This window comes from Bactrocera dorsalis, chromosome 2 (genome assembly GCF_023373825.1).
Source record: "Bactrocera dorsalis isolate Fly_Bdor chromosome 2, ASM2337382v1, whole genome shotgun sequence".
Lineage (NCBI taxonomy): Eukaryota > Metazoa > Arthropoda > Insecta > Diptera > Tephritidae > Bactrocera > Bactrocera dorsalis.
In genome coordinates, this window is record NC_064304.1 from 2,179,358 (window position 1) to 2,200,018 (window position 20,661).

At 38.1% G+C, this 20,661-nt stretch overlaps 4 protein-coding genes across 4 annotated transcripts; all 4 read left to right on the plus strand.

Moving 5' to 3' along the window:
* The first annotated feature begins 2,602 nt into the window (after positions 1-2,602).
* Positions 2,603-3,312, plus strand: LOC105233809 (uncharacterized). Its single transcript, XM_011215974.4, has one exon. It carries the CDS (start codon positions 2,737-2,739, stop codon positions 3,184-3,186), a length of 450 nt encoding a protein of 149 aa, XP_011214276.2. The 5' UTR covers positions 2,603-2,736; the 3' UTR covers positions 3,187-3,312.
* A 6,737-nt stretch (positions 3,313-10,049) lies between these two features.
* On the plus strand, positions 10,050-10,991 carry LOC105233803 (uncharacterized). The gene is made up of 2 exons (XM_011215969.4): positions 10,050-10,208; positions 10,293-10,991. The coding sequence occupies exons 1-2, from the start codon at positions 10,161-10,163 to the stop codon at positions 10,932-10,934; spliced, it is 690 nt and encodes a 229-aa protein (XP_011214271.2). The 5' UTR covers positions 10,050-10,160; the 3' UTR covers positions 10,935-10,991.
* Positions 10,992-11,583: 592 nt separating this feature from the next.
* Positions 11,584-12,616, plus strand: LOC105233804 (uncharacterized). The gene is made up of 2 exons (XM_011215970.3): positions 11,584-11,744; positions 11,819-12,616. Exons 1-2 carry the CDS (start codon positions 11,697-11,699, stop codon positions 12,437-12,439), a joined length of 669 nt encoding a protein of 222 aa, XP_011214272.2. The 5' UTR covers positions 11,584-11,696; the 3' UTR covers positions 12,440-12,616.
* A 1,668-nt stretch (positions 12,617-14,284) lies between these two features.
* Positions 14,285-15,180, plus strand: LOC105233805 (uncharacterized). Its single transcript, XM_011215971.4, has 2 exons — positions 14,285-14,444; positions 14,518-15,180. The coding sequence occupies exons 1-2, from the start codon at positions 14,397-14,399 to the stop codon at positions 15,112-15,114; spliced, it is 645 nt and encodes a 214-aa protein (XP_011214273.2). The 5' UTR covers positions 14,285-14,396; the 3' UTR covers positions 15,115-15,180.
* The last annotated feature ends 5,481 nt before the right edge of the window (positions 15,181-20,661 follow it).

Here is a 20,661-nt window from a genome sequence, read left to right on the forward strand (position 1 = left end):
CATGATATCGCGCAATTAGCACTTCATTAGCTACACACATACATACATATGTATGTATCTACAAACAAGGGAGTAAACGATTGCCTTGTATTCCCGGTTAATAACCTAAGCCAACATCTTTTCTGTCAATAGATAATTAATTAGTACTTGTGTAGATCATTATAAAGTGTGTAGGAATAGCCGATCTGCCGTTTGCCATTCTAGACTTTCACCGATTTCTGTCTAAAGTGGGCACAATTGCATCCAAATTTAAGTTTACAGAAAATGAATGATGAAAAATAACGAATTTGGAAGAGTTTTATTTTCTCACAAAGTATGCGACTTTTAAAAAGTTCGAGAAGTCATTAATTTTACACACATTTTACAACAATACAACACAAAATGTCAAATTTCTTTTTGCCAATTTATTGACTACATCATAAATGTTTGAATATATCCCAACTTTCGTAAAGTTATTAAAAATTAAATGCTTATATCGTCCATTAAAATGCAGAATAACGTAACATCACTTTTCATAAGTTTAGAGACGAAGGAAAAACGATGTAATAGAACCCACACATATTGAAACCAAACTTGGATTTTGGTTAAGCAATAGTTAAATATTGGTTATATTTTATACAATTGACAGAACGCTGCCGTTAAACCGGTTTAGCTGCATTAAACAGGACTTATGGAATTAACTGCATTGATCCGGTTTAATTCCGGAGCTAGTGAAGATAACTCCGTTCCCATTTAATCCTCAAAATTTTAGAGAGTTAGCTGCATTTTCGTTGGCAACATTGTTAGAAATTGCAAATTTTAATCTATTGTGAATGAAAAACAAGCAACACTGTCAACTGTTTTTCAAATTTTCAATAATAAAACAAGATGTTTCATGTCATGATGCAGTTTTAGAAATAATATTAATAATAAATAATATTTTGATATGTTTTTGTAATAAAAAATGGTTTTGTAAAAATTGGTCGGACAATCGCAATGTTTATCTTCTATCCATTTTCATTGAAAATATTATAAAAATGGCAATCAGCTGTTTACGAGAGTTTCAAACTCACACAGCTGCCGTGTGTTACCTACAAATTTGGATCTGATTAAGCGCGCAGTTAATCCGGATTAACGCAGCCGTCTGTCAAGGCTATTAAAAGGAAGCTTGAAATTTAACAATATTAAATATCGTAAGCAACAAATAAAAAGTCAATTTCGATTTTTTTTGATGATACGTTGTTTTGCATTTCAGTAGACGATATTACCATACAACAATAACACATTATATCATAGTTTTGAATTTCTCCATTAACATATTTATTTATCTTTTATTTATATATACTTTCTTCTCTTTACAAATATTATATTAATAAATGCAAATTTTAAGATTTGCTGAAGATTTCGCTTAAAATAATGTGAGAGAGAATTATTGGGACTTAGGGTATTAAAGAGCTTTTATGCTATATGAATAGTTCAACATTTTATATGATTTGTTATTTTTAGCTATAATACCCTCCACATGTGCATTTCTTATAGCAACGGTACGCATAACCAAATCTGAAATCATAATCGTCCAATGCTTTTCATCCAACCGAAAACAATTTGCTAGTTCTTTCTAGGCAGATTCTTTCATATAAACTACCTTACTTAATGTACATCTTTAATATTGATTTTGATCGGTCCGTTTCAGTGGTAGCTGCATGCTTTGGTGGCCGATGTTTACAATTTGTTCGGATATTGTAGCTTTTGTCTTGGTCAATAATCTATGCCAAATTATTTGAAGATATTTTAGCAAATATAAAGGTTTTCTAAATAGGAACTTGATTCTTTTTTTCCTAAGAATCTGCTCATATCCGTCGTTATCGAACTTGATTATTTTTCAAAAAATTTGGCATGGATTACTATCTAAGGCAATAATGCAATCTCCGAAGAAGTTGTTCAGATCGGGTCACTAAAGCATATAGCTGCCATACACTGAACGATCGGCATGAAGTTCTTGTAAAGAGTCTTTTGTAATCGTGGATGATTTCGGTTTTATTTTCTTTTTTTATTGTTATTCAAAAACAATTATCCTTATATCGAGGGTCACATGAAATTATGTCTCCATTCCGAAAGAAAAGATTGAAGAATTTTGCAATGCTATCTAGCTATAAGCTCTGAGTCTGCACTACAGAATACTCCTACAGTTATTTAAACATGTAGCTGCATTGGATTTTCCTATTAGGATACTGCGGAATCGATCTAGTATATAACGCATATATCAACTTAATGAAACAGAAGCTGTAATGAGCTATCCCTACACTCCCTTATATTCCAATCAAGTTAATTACTTTGTTGTTGTTTCCATGTATAATTTGTTAACAAGAAAGTCAAGCTTAAATTTGGCGATCAGAGAAGCAACGAATGGAATGAACTTAGCGGCTTTTGCTAATAAATCTGTTGAATATATAAACACATGTGTTTACCGATTCGCATTTATTTTTTAACTCATTCTTTTCATTTTTTTTTTTCTGTTGATTTTTTTTTTTGGGTATTTCCCAATTGACCGCAAAGAGCGAAATATTAGTAAACAGAAACCGACTATGGTTGGAGATTTGCGGCGCAATATCATTATAAAAGCATTAACCGCTTTTGACAGCGAACATAGTCGAGCTCCAGCTAAATCTATAGGCACAACTCATCATTGTAGTGAGTGAAATTTGAAAGTGCTAAAGTGCTAATTAATAAAGAAACGCTAGCAGATCATCCACAAAAATGCGAGGAATCGCTATCGTTTTCATAGCCTTTTTGGCTTATTCCAGCGCTTATCCGTTAGAGGAGCAACAGGTCAGTGTTCAAGTACCTGAAAGCTCTGTACAAGTGGAAGCATCCGAAAAGGATGCAGTACTGCCCGATGCATCACAAATTGTAAAAATTGTAGCCGTGCCGCTAGCAGTGCCATCAAATGCTCAGCAACTTTTGGAAGTTGATGCGGGGGGTTCGGCAAGCATTGAAGGATCTCGTCAAGCACGTCAGTTTGGCGGATTCGGTGGATACGGCGGCTATCCCGGTTATGGTGGCTACGGTGGATATGGTGGCTATCCCGGTTATGGTGGCTACGGTGGATTTGGTGGCTACGGTGGTTATGGTGGTGGCTTCGGAGGTTACGGAGGCCATCGACATCATCATCGTGGTGGCTATGGTGGCTACGGATTTTATGGCTAAAATGTATGAGTTCCTCTCATTAATTGTGATAAATTATGTAAAAGTCAAAAGTGTGTACACTAGCATCTATTTATTTAATGAAAACACTGAAATAAAAAATTTATGAAATCGTTATCGAAAAGGAAATTGTTTCCTGGTTTGTGTGTAGTAAGTGTGCATTATAGCGGTACCTTTAGCGTCGACAAAACTTGGAAGAGACTCTGTGGAATATCCAGTTTGGCAAGGCAGTTGAAGGCATTCAAATTCTCAACCTGTTGTGTTCAATAATACTGAGTTCACCAAAGCATTAGATTTAAATAATATGAAGGCTTAGTGACTCGAGCCGTTATAGGCAATCCTCCTGCTTAAAACTGAATAACTCTTTGGTACGAATATTTGTTTGTGAATATGCTGGGTGAACCTCGCTACCATGCGATAAGTAAAGTGAAATTTGAAAAACGTGGCGCCCATTCCAAGCGAAGCCAAGTTCTTCTCTACCCGATCTTTTAAACGGATTAGAGGTCTTCCTCTTCCTCTGCTTCCCCCGGCAGGTATTGCGTCAAATACTTTCAGAGTTGGGGTGTTTTCTTCCATAATTACGATACATAGGATAAAGGACCAAAATCTTCCCCAGAACCTTTCTCTCGAAAACTCGTAGCGTTGACTCATCGTCATCGTCCATGACTCTGTACCATATAGCAGAACGGGAATAATGAGTGACTTGTAGAGTTTGGTTTTTGTTCGTCGAGAGAGGACTTTACCTCTCAATTGTCTACTCAGTCCAAAGTAGCACCTGTTGGCAAGAGTTATCCTGTTTTTGATTTCGAGGCCGACAATGTTGTTACAATTAATGCTGATTCCAAGATAGACGAAATTATCTACAATTTCGAAGTTATGACTGTCAATACAGGAGATATTTCGTCTTCCCCTCGTTCACCACCAGACCCATTTGCTTTACTTCTTTATACAGTCTGGAGAATGCAGAACAAACGTTGCAGATGTTGAATATCATCAGCATACGCCAGCAGCTGTACACTCTTATAGAAGATTGTACTTTCTCGACTAAGTTCTGCAGCTCGAATTATTTTCTCCAGCAGCAAAATGAAGAAGTCGCACGATAAGAAGTCGCCTTGTCTGAAGCCTCGTTTGGTATCGAACGGCTCGGAGAGGTCCTTCCCGATCTTGACGGAGCTTTTAGTGTTGCTCAACGTCAGTTTATACAGCCGTATTAGTTTTGCGGGAATATCCGAGGCTGTTTTCTTCTTTTCCTTGGTAGTGTTTTTTACGTGGCGGCTCCCAAGCCCAGCGCACAATACTGTGGAGGGATGTATCGCCTTCAGCTCGCTTTCAAACGGATGTTTTCTAGCTAGCCAGATGATACTTGGTCAAAGACCGGAAGTCATGAGCTGCTTGAACCATACATATGTAAAAGAATCGTTTCTGGTCACTGCCAAGTGAATGGCAATCAGAGAACTTCCCTCACTTGCGTGAACTTCTACACATGGCTCCATCCTCCAGCATGACATTTACACATCTTTATTCATTAGCTTACATTCTTGTCAAATTGTGAATTCTGATTTTCGCACATTTCCCAGCGTTTGACATTAACAGCAGCGTTCATTGAGGCCTCTGACCGAACCGTACTCAGTAAAAGCCGTCATTCACTGTCGCTGTGCAAAGCCAGTCAAGATGTTAATTACCGATACGACTATAGTTGCACCAAAGTTGTCCTTGCAGACATTTCGAATGCACCGCTATAACTAACTGTTTTAACATTTTCTGTTATTTGTTATTTTGCTTTGCATTGCTGTAAGCGCCTTTTATGCGAAAAGTACTTTTTATTATTTACATAGAGCGAATCAAAGCGTGAGACGTCAAACCAAACGAAGAAAGTAAGCAAAAACAAATAAAACGCCCAACGGTCCGCTCAAGTTTTCCATTTGCTAATGTTTTTGCTTGTTGTTTTGTATGCATGTATGCCGTGTTCCTTCGCTTTACATTTATTGCTCTATGCACAACTGTTTGGTATTTATGTATTTATTTATTTACTATTTGTTTTGCCGTTTTCCATTTGCTGCGTGTGTGCAGAATTGCAATCAGATAACACCTTTTCGTCATTCTTTCAGTCATTCGTTCATTCATTCATTCCTTCTGCTATTCAACTATTCACAGTCCTGTTATTAACTGGTCTCCACTGCGGCCCTCAACCTCGCTGCGCAAACATTCTCGCACTCGCGGCACCTTATTATGGCCAATAGGCTGTGGGCGTTTGTAAATATGCTCAGCACTCAGCACTAATTTTAAGTAGGCAAAGCAGAAGCGTGGAAAGCGTCAGCTGTGCAGCAGGTAATTGCTGCCCTGTAAATGCAACTTGAATTCTGCCATAGCTTCTTCAATTTACCAAACTAAAAAAGAGCTTGGAAATGGTGGCAATCTCTACTTCTATGCATAATACGCAAAATAAATAGTCAAAGGAGTAGTTAAATGAGCCGCTAGCTCCTTGCTGACTTGGGGAGAATAACACCCCCCTTTACAGGGTGATTTCATCCAATATGTGCCACAATTGCAATACCCTAAATCCATATAGTCTTTCTCGAATCTTACTGCTGTGCTTACTCTTTCGATTCTTATCTATTGACTGGACTGGACGCTCTAATATAGGAGACGTGATGCTTAGGAAGCCGCGATACAAATGGAGTTAACTATATGTCTCTATATAATATGTATATGAAAAAGGTGAACACAGTTCAGGACATCTTTCAGAAGAATAACTACATATCATATGCATATAATATAAGGTCCTCATCACATTTTCCGGACAGTAATTATATATCCAGAAATATGTAGTTGAAATTAAGTAATTTTCACCTAGTCCCACAATATCGTATATAAGGTATCGCGTTTTCGTTTGAAGCAGCCTGTAAGACGAAAAATTTGCTAATTTTTGTTGTACCACTTAATGTCGACTATTCATTCGATTTCAACTCGTCTGGGATTTATTCGGCTTTCAATCTCAAATGTACAATTATAATGAAGTGAGCAACAACTACACGCATACAAAACAGTATTATAAGGTGGAGAAACACTAATAAGTGGAGCCTTTTTTCGAAGTAGCATTTCAGCATTCTTTATCAAAGTAGCTTCTTAAGGCTTTTTGCAACCAATCAACAACCGACCAAACGATGCACAACAACACGAATGTTCTACTCCGTCATAAATAAGTATGTACACTAGTGGGCAAAATAATATAGCCAGCATTATGCACAGTGGACAAAAAATAGTAAGACTTTTTTCATTTAAATTTCGCGGGAAAACCATTCTTCGAAATATGATTGTTCTTGGTTCGTATGACTGTCATGTCGCATCAAAATAAACATTAGTGTTTAGTATACGATTGTCTGCTTGGACTCCCCCTGCGGGTAGGGGGGACCCCCTCAGGGTTCGGGGGGGAAACCGAATATACCCGCGGTAAGGCATGCCTGTCGTAAGAGGCGACTAAGGTCCTGGCCGCCAGTCCAGAGTTGTGTGGAAACTCAACTGGTAGTAACTTCCGTTACAAGGTCTTACCAGAGACTAACCTGGTACCACGGGGAGTAGTAAGCCCTTGGACGTAACTCCAACCTGCTCATTGGGAAGAGGTTTTAGATGGGCCTCGAACCCTACCAAGGTGGTTAGTGTGTCCATGCCACACTGCCGATTGATACTGAAAATGTTTACCCAGTTTTCAGGGCGCTGATTGACGATTTGTATTGATCCGTTGTGCTTCTAAGCACCGTGGAGTTAAGCCTTCGCAGGTAGGATCCCACGTTAAAACACATTGACAGTTGTCTGCTTGAACTACATAAAGTGCATGCGGCGATTTTTACGATGAGTGAAATTATTCCACAAAAAGTTCCATTAAATTTTGTTTGCGAAATCAAATTCCCTGCCCTGAAACGTTCAGAATGTTGGAAAAGGCCTTCGGTGATAATTGTTGGTACCAAGCAAATGTTTTTGATTGATACAAATTATGCAAAGAGGGTCGTGAACGCGTTGATGACGAACCATGTCCCTGAGGGCCATCAAAAACAACTGATCGTCTGTGAAACAATGCTTTCCGACTATCAGGATGTCACGAAACATTTTATTACTGGCGATGAGACTTGGATCTATGCTTGCGACCGGGAAAAAGACGATCCATCGGCGTAATATCGTGACAAAGGTGAGCCTAAGACGAAAAAAGCAGATCGAAAACCAAAATTTTGCTTATAGGTTTCTTCGATTATCGAGGCGTGGTGTACTCCAAATTCCTACCAACCGGCCAAACTGTCAACAAGTAATACTATATAATTGTGTGTTATGCAACGTTTGCGCGAAGCTATTCCTAAAAAGAATTATGAGCCGACAGCTCATGGCTTTTGCACCACGATACTGCACCGCCGCATACTGCATTGATTTTTCGAGAGTTTTTCGCAACCAACATCCTAAAGCAAACACCTTATTCACCTCATTTAGATCCCTGTGACTTCTGGTTATTCGGCAAACTCAAAGAATTGCTTCGGGGAAACCGTTTTGGGAAAATGAAGACATTAATGGTTACGCTCATTGAAGGCTATTCCGGAAATTGAAATTGTTAAAGAACTGTTTCGAGGATTGTAAAAAACGTTGCCACAAGTTTATTGGGGCCAAGGGGGCAACATATACATATATATTTTGAAGAATAAATTTAGGAATTTTAAAAATGTAAACAAAGTCCTACTATTTTTTGCTGTGAGTTGATGATATTAATCAGAACCAGGTTGAAACCCAAGTCCCACGCTTTACTATTTCGACAATAAAAAATCATGTTTAAGCCCCGATTTTTTCGCACTTCAACTATTTTCCCTCCATCAACCTTAAAATAGATACGCCTGAATTTCGCTTTTATTCTGCCCATAACTGTACGTAAGGAGATATGTAGCAACTTTTAAAACCCACTCCACACTTCCTCAGGGCGTCAAGTTGTATTGGGAATTCATCTCGCCGATGCATTGCCGGTCCGCGTACAATTAATGAAAATTGCAATGGAGCGTTGAAGGTTGAGGACTAGCTATGCTGCTCGACTGAAGCTCGGAAAGCGCTCAGTTAATTGTAGGTTAGCAGAGGAAGTAAATATTCGCAGTTGTTGCGCAAAAAAAGCAAGGAAAATGAAACAAACAAGCGCAGTGAATTGCTTTCAATACTCACAACTGTAAATATAGCACTTTTTCCTATTTAACCATCTAGTTGAACTTGTAGCTGGGGGCTGTAACAAGCGGAAACAGCCGTTGAGGATTGTAAAGCAGCAAGTAAGAAAGCAGGCAAGTCTGGTACTCAATCGTTAAATACCGTTACAATAGCAAAAAAGCAACTTTGTATCTTAAAACCGGATAGAGCAAAGTTGCTGAGAAGTGTGCACCGAAGTAGAGAGGGAAGCTCTCGAATCCATTGTGGTTGTTTGCATGCATACAAGCATACAATTACAAAGAGCAAAGGAAGTGGTTTGTATGGTATGGTGAAGAACAGAAAATCCTCATGGAAAGCTCAACGAGTGAATGGAAGAAGGCAAATATCCGTGCAGCAAATGTAATTGAAGTTTTATTGAAAACGATTGAATAGCGGTCAAGTTAAGTGATTTAGATGGATGGATTGAAGAGCAGCACATACGTACTTACGTTCGAAGTGCCAAAGGACAGGTGGACAATTGCTCAAGGACATACATACAGACATACTCGTACGTACACATGTAGATGTATAGGGACGCCAATTCACACGGTGTGTTTACTCAAATTGCCCTCGCACTTACGGAGACCACGCGGATATATATCAAATGAGCAACTATGTAAGTGTGTATATGTATTTATGCATGTATGTATGTGTGTATGTATATAATGTGGGTATGCAATTGCGGAAATTAATGAACGGAAGTGCCAGTGGCTGAACTGAAGAGCAAATACGTTCAACTGGAAAATGCAAATAAATTTGTGAAATGAGAAAATGAGCTCAACACAAACATTGACTAAGTTAGAACCCGCTTGCCTCGTAAATGTGACTTCATTAGTGTGCAACAAGAATGCGGCAAACAGAAAAGTAATTATAGTAGTGTAACGTTAAGAACACACACCACAAATGAGGATGAGCAATATGCAAATGCGAAAATGCATTAAGTTCAATTGAATTTAAATAAAAACTTAAATTAATACCTTCGGTAAATATAGAATGGCGTACTATTTTGAAGTTCTAATTATAAATTGATATAAGTATATTAACTGAATAGTTTTGGTAGACTTGTCGTAACCAAAAAGTGCTTTATCTAACAGTTAAGCAGCTTTATGATTTGTAGAGTATCGGTTTTGTTAACCAGAAGATGAAATCTCAATTAAAGGATTAAAAATTTCGTGGTTTTGACGTTTTCACAATTTTTTTTTAATTTCTCCGCCAAAACCTAATCTGTGAATATTTAAGTGAATACCCAGGTAGTTTCCGCAGGTCAGGTTATAACATATGATGATTTTCCTCCTGAACTATGTCATATCTAACGATAAAGTTTGCGCTGCTTCATATATTCTCCGTTTCTGCACTTTTCGTTTTTCTTATTTCAAAAAGTATATTTGACAAAAATGTCTGCAGAATTTCTTACTCACTTTTTTCTCAGACCCCAAGGCTAATAAGCCACTGATTGCACCTGCCAAAGGTTAATTACTGCCACTTATCAGTACGAATTGTGCATGGCAAAGTCTTGTTGTCGTCTGCATCACTGCAACTTGAGTTAGTCGAATTATAGAATAATCTAATTCAGCCAAACATTGTTTTTGTTTGAAAAGCTTTTGAGCTTTTCTGATTAATGTACATATATCTTTTTAGCTTCAGGACCACGGGTGATGACATGTGATGCTTACAAAAGAAATGGTATAAATAGGCATAGGCTTTAATTTCAATTCAGTTAGATTTTGAACTGTTACAGTTAGTGAGTCTAAAAAAGCAATCTTTAGGTAAAAATGAAATACTCGTTGTTGCTCGTAGCCGGCGCTTTGCTGTTTGTGCAAGTAAGATACATAGCTATAAAATATGGAATACCTATGTATACACATATTTAATATACACATCTATTCCTTTCTTAATTTGAATAGTTTGCTCATGCCCTGCCGCATATGAAGCGTGAATCTGTCGCTGTTGCAATCCATTCACACAACAGCATTCACCACTCCGAGGGATCCTCATCCGAAGAGGAAAGTCCTCAAGCGCAACTGATAATTTACACTTTAGCCGAAATCGCTAAACTCTCCACATGGATACTCGAAAAGGGCAGCATTGTAATTAAAAATACCGTGACCGAGTTGAAGGAGATCCCAGTTAAAGATGAGCTCCTCCAAGCGAACATCACACGCATGTCTGAAGTTGCTAAGGACGCCGGTGAATTTACGTTGAAAGAAGATGAAGAGAGCATTCTGAAACTACTCTTGTCGATGGTTAACTTTGCAACAATGATGGATGACTACGAGAATATGCCTGCCGATTCGAAACTGAAACACACCTTGCAAACAGCACTCGAAAATAACGGCTACAACAAGTTTGAGAGCGAGTTCGAAGAAAAGGTATTGCAGATGGCCAAGAACTTCGACGTAGCATTCGGTGAATATGTTAAGGTTTTGTCGCCAGAGGAAAAAATTAAACAAGCCAAATTACTTAAGTGGTACGAAGACTTCAAGGCCGAAACTGACGAAGAAAAGAAACTGGACAAGTTTGGCGAAATCTTTGACCACTTGTCTTAAATTAACGCAAGATATTAGAATGATTGGAGGAAATAAATATTTTGACTTGAAAATGTATATTTGTGGTTTATCATTTATTTCGCGTTCATTTTAAGAAGAGAAAAAATAGCTTTACTTTACAGAGTGTAGGTGAAAAGTAGAGAAGAAAAGTAATATACTCTTTCTGCGATAGAAAGTCCTAAAAGCAAGTAAACGTTGTATTTACGACCGTCACCGTTTACATTGCTTACACGACCCATTACTCTATTGGCAGAGCGGGACTACTCTTGAAGAGTGAGGAAAAGTAATGATTCGCTGTAGAAGGTTAGGCTAGGTTAGGTAAATATGCTGATATTCGTGATGTAGGAGATTAAAGATAGAGAAATTGAACATTTTGTTTAGGTATTTTTTATATTGATCGGCGAGAAAAATTCCGATTATTGATTAAGAACGCTCCTAATATGTAAAAGAGAAGAGTCAAACTCTTTTTTTTTATATGTATATATGTAGAGCAATGCGATTAAATGTAAATTTGAAACAAAACAAGTGAAAACATTTTTTAATCTTGAGCTTTTGCGTTTCACTATTCAATTACACATCAAGTCTTATCATTGTTTAGAATTACATATGTAGCGACCCTAAGCTGTGTGCAATAGAGCACTCGGCAGAGAACTTGAAACCTTTGTATAAATTTTCATTGCGGATTGTCTGTAATTCAGTTCGATTTTCATCATTCTCCTGCTACTTAGTATTTGCTTCCGATTTTCACTCTCCGCAATAAGGATGAAGCAGATATTTATATTTATCGCTAGCGCTCTGCTATTGCTGCAAGTATGATTATTATACTAATATATAATAGTTATCCAGTTCTTCGCACTAAATTTAATAATAACTTATTTTAATAGTCATCTCACGCTTTTCCACGAACGAAACGTAATACTGAAGCTGTGCTTGCTCTCTTCCAAAACTCCTCCTCCGAAGAAGTTGATCCAAAAGTACAACTTGTGGTCACTACTTTAAACGATATAGTACAAATATCGAAATGGGTGCTTGAAAAGGGGAGCGTAGTAGTTAATAATGCTGTTAAGGAACTAGAAGCTCTTCCAGTCCAAGATGAACTCTTGCGAGCAAATATAACACGCATGTCTAAAATTGGAACAGAGTCTGCTCAATTCAAACCGGAAGAAGATGGGCAGAGCATCTTGAAGCTCTTAGATTATATGGTTAGCTTTACAGAGATGATGGCGAACTATGAAAACATGCCTGACGATTCAAAGCAGAAGGCCGTATTGAAGACAGCTTTGGAAAATAATGGTTACAATAAGCTTGAGAAAGACTACGAGGAAAAAGTCGTACAACTCGCTAAGGATTTCGACCAGGAATTCGGTAAATATGTCAGCGGACTAACGCCGGCCGAAAAGGTGGACGAAGCCAAATTGCTGAAATGGTATGATGACTACAAAGCTGAAACTGATGAGGACAAGAAATTTGACAAGTTCGGCGATTTCTTTGATCTAATATCCTAAAATCCAAACATAGACATAAAAAGTGCTGCATTACATAAATATGCATAATGTAAAAATATTATTTTTTATTTAAATTTTATTTGGTTATATTCAAGTGTATGTAGTTACCGTATTAATGAAATAGAATATTCAAGTATTGTGCAGTTGAACTTTATATCCGCTGCATACGTTGAGGAACTCTTATTCTTCTTTATTGGCGTAGACACTGCTTATGGGGTTATAGCCGAGCGCGCCAGTCGTTCTTCCTTATCGCTGTTTGGAGCCAATTGAATATTCCAAGTGTAACTAAGTTCTTAGGTCAGGACCAGTCAGGGATGATTGGTGACTTGTAAAATTTGGTCTCTGTTCGTCGAGAGAGGACTTTATTTCTCAATTGCCTACTCAGTCCGAAGTAGCACTTTTTGGCAAAAGTTGTTCTGCATTGCATTTCGAGGCTGATGTTGTTGTTGGTGTTAATGATGGTTCCAAGATAGACGAATTTATCTACGACTTCTAAGCTATGACTGTCAACAGTGATGTAGGAGCCAAATCGCCAGTGCGGCGACTGTTTGTTTGATGGCAGGAGATATTTCATCTTCCCCCAAATTAATTAACCATTTGCTTCGCTTCCTTATCCAGGCTGAAGAAAGCAGAGGTCAAGATTATCAATATCATCGTCGTACGCCTGCAGCTATACACTCTTATAGAATATTGTACATTCTCTAAAACAGATCTGCAGCAGGAATTGTTTTATCCAGGAGTAGATTGAAGAAGTCGCACGATAGGGCGTTGCCTTGCCTGAGTCCTCGTTTGGTTGGAATGGCTCGGAAAGGTCCTTCCTAATCCTGACGGAGCTTTTGGTATTGCTAAACGTCGGTTTACACAGCCGTATTAGTTTTGTGAGGATACCAAATTCAGACATCGCGGCATAAAGGCAGCTCCTTTTAGTGCTGTCGGAAGCAGCTTTGAAATCGACGAAGAGGTGGTGTGTGCCGATTCTCCTTTCACGGGTCTTTTCCAAGATTTGGCGCAGAGTGAATATCTGGTTAATTTTCCAGGCCTGAAGCCACACTGATATGGTCCTATCAGTTTACTGATCTTGGGCTTTAACCTTTCACACAATACGCTCGATAGAACCTTATGTGCCATGTCGAGGAGGCTAATGCCACGGCAGTTGGCGCATGTTTTGGGGTCTAATTTCTTCTGGATTGGGTAGAGCACACTTAAATTCCATTCGTCGGGCATGCTGTCATCTGACCATCTTCTTGGAAGAAGCTGATGTATGCTCCTTATCAATTCTTCTCCGCCGTTGAGGAAATACGGCCATACATATACTTATGCAAGTATGTTTGCCAAGTATTTATTATAAGAGGAAATTATGTTGAGGAAAAAGCTGGCCCAAACGAAGTTCACTCCTTATTTAACCCCTTAACTTATGTAGTACTTTCATACAAGTGTTTGGGATGGTCAGTCTTTCTAGTGGGCATGACTACACCTTCTTAAAGGGAGAAAAAATTTTGATCTGTGAGCTGTCAAATTGTGCCTATTCGTACTGAAATGACATTATTTGTTTTTGTAATGAATATTAATAGATAGATAGATGCTAGCTTATACAGCAGCTCTTATCAATGCAGCCCATGAATCACGTATATTTCTTGTGACTTTACTTACATCCACACGTACATAGGTGAATCAATAACAAATTAATCTCGTCAAAGAGCAAACAAGGTAATCAGTTCAATTAAATATTTTTAACATTTGTTGTTTATTAGACAGAAGCTGCACTGTTACTGATTTAATATTTTCCACTTATCTGCCGTTAATTAAACTGCGCGAAAAATCAAGCTTACAAACATACGTGCAAATATCACCTTGAAGGTGGAGCATATAAAAGGTCTTCGCATTTGATTTATGAATTAGTGCAACATTATAGGTCCATCTGTCAATAAATCCCTTGTAAAAATCAACTTTTGAAATCATGAAGCGTTTCTTAATGCTCGTCGCTAGCGCTTTGTTGTTGGTGCAGGTAAGATTCATATACTCACTTGGACCCGAATAACATTAAAGCCTACTGATGATTACATATTGTAATTTCATAGTTCTCTCATGCATTGCCGCATGTGAAACGTGAGTCCGGCGCTGAAAGGTCCTCATCTGAACTACAGAACGCTCAAGAGCAACTGATGATTTCTACCTTTAGCGAAATAGGTAAACTATACAAATGGATGCTCGAGGATGGCAGCGTAGTCGTCAATAACGCCGTTAAGGAACTCAATGAAATTCCAGTCAAAGATGATCTATTGCAAGCAAATATCACACGCATGTCTAAAATCGGAACAGAGATTTCTCAATTCAAACTGGAATCGAACGACAAGAGCGTTACAAAACTTTTGGAATACATGGTTAGTTTCTCTACAATGATGGACGATTATGAGCACATGCCCAACGATTCGAAATTGAAAATAACTCTGAAAACAGCTTTAGATAATAACGGATACAATAAATTCGAGAACGAATTCGAATTGCGCGTCCTGGAATTGTTTAAGAATTTCGACCATGCATTTACGGAATACGTGAACACTTTGACGCCCGAAGAAAAGGTAAAGCAAAGCAGATTCCTTCAATGGCATGAAGCATTTACAGCTGAAACCGACAATGGAAAGAAACTTGAAAAGTTTGACGAACTGTTTGTTTAAATTTCCAACAAGACGCTAGATTACAAAAATAAAGTTGGATTTACAATTTAGTATCCGCACATTTAATTCCTATTTGTTTTATTCTTAAGTTAATTAATTTCGTAATTTCTGAATAGTAACTTCTTCACTCGAATAGAACACATGAGGTCCGAAGCATTGCCAATGCTGATGTGACATGGCAGGTAGCAATGAAGTACCCTAATGAATTTGAAATATGCTGATAAGAACGGCCAGCATCGGATGCATATATTTTATAGCATCGAGGGTCGATAAGTCAATTGTCACTGTTTACAGAGCTTAGAATTGTGCCAATTACCGGCACTTATCTACACGAAGCTCTGATTTAATTATACATACATTTTATTGTGATGTTATTGAATTGATATATACGTTGGAAGAAATGTAAACAATTGAGTTATTTTGTTCGGACAGTCACAAATGCATTGCTAAACATTAGAATCCCAGTCAGCTTTTAACCTCTGTCGGCGAATCAAGGTCAAGATAATCAAAAGAAACCAAATCCTAACATTCGTCCGCTACTACCAAGCGATTGCAGAGTAAGGCCCCCCCAAATGCTTAAACCGCAGAAAAAGAACCATTCACATATTTAGTGGGATCCTTGATCTTTTATCCTCGAATGTAGTTTATTTATTTAATGGGTGATTCAAGTAGAGGCACGCAGAGTGTACACGAGGACCGTGGAGAGTCGATTCGGAGTCGTTCGCTGCAACCCGGACTGACTTATGAATCGACTTGGCGCGTTTTACGTCGAGATCTTAAATTAAAAGTGTAAAAGCTTGTGCAAGAACTGAAGCCGTTTGACTTTTGTAAGCGACATCGCTCTAGGGCTCAAGAAAAGTCCCAAGAAGATACGACGTTTTCGAGTCAAATTTTGTTCAGCGATGAGGCCCATTTCATTCCTGGCTCAATGGGTATGTAAACAAGCAAAATTGCCGCAATTGGGGCGAAGACCAACCTGAAGAGATTCAAGAGCTGTCATTTAATCCAGAAAAAGCAACGGTTGAATTATTGGTGCCTTTGAGAATCTAATCGTCAATTGCGACCGTTATCGTGCAGGGTAGGGATATATAAAGACTATGCAGACAATCCCTCTTCGATTCAGGCCTTGGAACAAAACATCACTCGTGTCATCCGTTCAAAGTAGAGAATCTCTAAATGGATCACCCTTTATATAGACTAGTTCGAAGTGGGCTATATTTAAGCGCGTATTTCATCGTCACTCGCTGGGCGAATGTCGTCGCTATTTTTGCTGCTCCAGTATTCCACTCTTACTCACGTTTGCAAGGCACCGCTCCGAAATTCATACATACATTATCAAGTTATTACATTATAACTGTTTTACGATGCCTTGCATTAAAAGCCACTTTATGCCACGCATATTTTAAAGCGACGAAGGACAATCGTCGCACTTGTGACATATTCTGCTGTGACAGGCGCGCTCATAGCCCAGCCAAAAGAAAGGGCACTTGTCGTGTGTCAGCTGTGCGTAAACTATGCAAATTCGAGGAATGAAAGCCAGATTACCCAAACGTGTAGTGCGTGTATAATACATGGATACATACACATACAAAAACTGTATTTATAAGTTAATATTAAATAATGTGAGTGCTGATTTTTAGTCTGCAAATTCTCGGACTTTCACGTTCCTTTCGTTCTTCGCGTAACATATTGCAAAGTAATTGTACGTCTAAGAGTTGCTTCTAACATATACATATTTTGCGGGTCTGTCTGTCTGGCTGTCAATGATGACAGTAATAACTTTAGTAAAAGATCGGTTAACTTAGTTCAAAAGTAGCTTTGAGAATGTTATTTCAAAAATTCGGAGTCGTAGCAATACTCGTAAGTATTTTCACCACTGCTCAACTGAGAAAACTCTCAAAAAAGTACGCCGGCGTCACAAAGGTTAGTAACAAGCACACTTACGTACGAATCAGTTCAAAAATAGTTCTATCATTTTCTGTAGAATTTAATAACTTGAAAACGAGTCGACAAATTTTACCAAAATTTCGAAAGTCCGCTGCGACTACTTCTTATATAATATCATATCTGATGAAATACAACAGCTACTTCGATCAGGGGACTCTTGCTCTCTCTCATTTCTATATCTTATATACGCACCAGAAGCCATGTTAGTATGTATAGGAGTATTTTTGGTCACATCCACTTGTTATGCAAAGATGGCAATCGCTCAACAGGAGGCCCCAGTTTGGCTGAAGGCCGAGCTAAAATAAAATGTGTTTTTAATGCACAATGATAACTTACACACACACACACACTCAAAGAGGAACTTTAATTCCGTTATGGCAATAAACTTTTGTTTATATTTTTACTTTTTTTCTTCATGTCGTTCACTCTCAGCCAAAGAAATGAAGGCAGCGCATCAGCATATCAAAGAAATCAAGTCTAAGAAGAAAGTTTCGGCGATATTTTTTCTTTTTGATAATGTGCAAATTTTAATAAGATATTTCAAAAAGAGAAATGGCATTTATTTTGCCATTTGCGTAGCCACAATTTGGCAAAGAGTTAACGGCGCCGAAAGGAAAGTTTAAGTCTCCAACGAAGTAAATTTAAGATTAAAAGAAGACATTTTTAATAGTGACCGCTCTAGTGCATGCAAAATTAAAACACGCCCATAGAAGAATCTATATTTTAACACAATTTTATATTCTTGGAGTTGTGGTGCAACATTTTGACGTCTGCAGGCTTATGCCAATCCCCGTTTAATGAATTTGTTTTATTATATTTCTCTACGTTTTCGTTTGAAAGCATTTGTCTGTTTTTTTACTTATTTGGCAAGTGGTTCGTAATCGTATAAAGCTGCAAATGAAATCATAAAATTTGCATTTTTATACATTGTCACTGTGAGCACTTCAAACATTCAGCTTTCTGTTTTCTGTTTTCTTGAAGGATCGCCTCGTTTGTCGTGCTGCGTCTGCTTCTGCACACTTTACACAAAAACGACCACAGGAGAACACTCAAAAACTTCCCACAGTGCAGTTTCTCAATTCTTTAGATTTTAAAATTCAATTTTATGCTCATAAATAAAAGTTACGCACACCTTGTCAGCGGTTGAGAGCACGACGCATCTTCTGCGCAGGTAAGCAAGACAACCAAAATAGAAATATTTCTAAGTTCAAATCTGCACTTGAAGCAAGTGGTTTGCAAGGAAAAGTCTCAGCGTCTGTGCATATGTCTGCTTGAGAGGGCGAAAATATGAAAAACTCTTTTACTACAAAACATACAAATATTTGAAAGCTTGTCACCTACGGAAGTCATCTCGACGCCGTGGCCAACTTTACGACTCCCAACTCAGCTCAAAGCGAGTCAGAAATATTCTATTGATAACGAAGGCATTTTTGTAAATACTTTAAGCCGTATGTGTTTTCACAGTTGGCATATTTTTGAAAGAAACTCCTTGAGTCTAAGTGGTAAAATCGATCGACTGCAGCGAAATTGTAGAACCTTTTTAATATGCAGGGTGTCTGAGAGAAGGCGGAACTGGTTTTAAGCTTATATCTGTTCAGTGTAGTAATAGAATAGCTAAAAACAATGACTGGGTGAAATTTTAAGAACATACAGAACATACAAAATTATAAAAAGGGTTGTCTACTGTTAAAATTTTTTCAACACAAAAGAAACGTGAGCGATTCATTATAATATGGTTGATGTTATCACAGATATTTACACAAGTATATCATATTTATAGCATTAAAGAAGCAGCATAATATCAGGAAACAAAACGGCATACAAAGAGTAGCCTATGCAGTGGTTACTGAAGCTATCAAGTCCTGTCCGACTGATGCGCTCAATATACTCTTGTCTTAGCTGCCAATAGACGTATGTATATGTATACTCTGGAAGTAGCAGCTGGTTCTGCTATTAGAATTAGTGAATTAGTAGGGTGGAGCCTAAATAAGTTAAATATAAATATAAGTAATACGGACTGTATCCTTCCAAGGCTAGATTTCAATGGACACTTTGAGGAGAGAATTCTCTAATAGAGAATAGGTATAGTAGGCGGGAGTATACTCTAATGATCTAGAAACATCTATTCCTATCCGCCTAGCAAACTCAGCCAACATCTCAAAGCGGAAGTATTTAGTATAGAGAAGACATGCAAAGTTCTATTGAATAACTGTGGGAGGACACAGAAAGCAACCATATACACGAACACCCAGTCGACGTTGCTTGTCCTGTCAACAGCATTTTCGGCAACAAAAAAGCGGTCGAGTTGACAATACTTGGATCCTCTTTATACTAGACGGAATTGGAGTCAGTGCAATGCCAACTAGGAACGATTAAAAGGGAGCTCGAAATATGACAGGAATAGAACAAAAGACCTGCTATCTTGGTCCAGAAATACCATATACAAGCTGTAGGCTTACGGAGCTCTGGAGTTTGGAGGACATGCGTTAAAAATGTACATTCCTTATATCAGTAGTTGCCGCAGCTGCAAGCAAGCGAAACGGTTCTCCACTTCATATGCGAATGCCCAGCTTTATCACAAATCCAACACGAAATCCTTGGAACCCATCAGGCACAAAACCTTGAATGGTTGTCCACAAAAAGCATGGCGGACATAAGAGTGTGTTATTGAATGTACCAAATGGTTTGAGCACAACAATGAAACGGAATAGCAAGGCTATAGGGTCCTACGACATTGCATCAAAATGGCGCATCCAGCGCTATTTGCGCCCCTACCTACCTACCTGCCACCACTTTAACTCTCCAGGAACTACTCTTTTAAAAGAGTTGCCACCTGTGGTTCAGAGGTAAGTATATCTCACTCTGTTGAACTAACTATTATCATTCCTATAATAAAAAAGTCGAAGTAATAAAAAACGTATTTCTTATATCACAAAAATTAAATACCTCTAAGCTTAATTGTCAAACTGCCAAGCTACGACATAAGCCTCGAAAGCATCATTAACCCGAAGTAGAATGGCGGAAATATACCAAGTTTTGCACAACTCAGAATTTTAGCCTAATCTAGAAAGATAAGAACGGATTTCCTAATTCTGAATAAAAATTAAATGTTTGAAATGATTGAATGGTTATTGTTTCAGGTTTCGATCGGCATCGAATTAATTTCGGTCATTTGCTTTTTCAACAGAAACTAATATGAACAAACCTTGGTATGAGCATGATAAGTATGTTCTGATGGTACTCGCGGCCTTTGCTAATATTTTGCTGGGAGAATTATGGAAAAAATTTACACAAATGCAGGCGGGAATTCTGAAACAACAAAAATGCTGAAAGTGCAGAACTGTCGGTGATGATAACGACGAATGCAATTGCGCTAAGAAATACGTTAAGTTATGCGTTATCACGTGACGAAAGCTGCACACAATGGAACTGAAAGAAGGTGCGAAGGACGCAAGAACACTTCAGGATCCCGCGGCTTGATCAACCAGGTAAAAGCGCTGTGAGCAGCAACAAAACAAAAAGAAGAAAAAGGACCACCGCATATGCATACATACAGACAAATGGACGCAGGAGTATAGGACCTTCCCTTTGCAACTCAGT

Excerpts from the sequence above, each read along its gene's own strand:
- LOC105233809 (XM_011215974.4), top strand. The coding sequence starts at position 2,737 with ATGCGAGGAATCGCTATCGTTTTCATAGCCTTTTTGGCTTATTCCAGC.
- LOC105233803 (XM_011215969.4), top strand. The coding sequence starts at position 10,161 with ATGAAATACTCGTTGTTGCTCGTAGCCGGCGCTTTGCTGTTTGTGCAA. Across the intron at positions 10,209-10,292 it reads GCGCTTTGCTGTTTGTGCAA|TTTGCTCATGCCCTGCCGCA; the intron begins GTAAGATACATA and ends TAATTTGAATAG.
- LOC105233804 (XM_011215970.3), top strand. The coding sequence starts at position 11,697 with ATGAAGCAGATATTTATATTTATCGCTAGCGCTCTGCTATTGCTGCAA. Across the intron at positions 11,745-11,818 it reads GCGCTCTGCTATTGCTGCAA|TCATCTCACGCTTTTCCACG; the intron begins GTATGATTATTA and ends TTATTTTAATAG.
- LOC105233805 (XM_011215971.4), top strand. The coding sequence starts at position 14,397 with ATGAAGCGTTTCTTAATGCTCGTCGCTAGCGCTTTGTTGTTGGTGCAG. Across the intron at positions 14,445-14,517 it reads GCGCTTTGTTGTTGGTGCAG|TTCTCTCATGCATTGCCGCA; the intron begins GTAAGATTCATA and ends GTAATTTCATAG.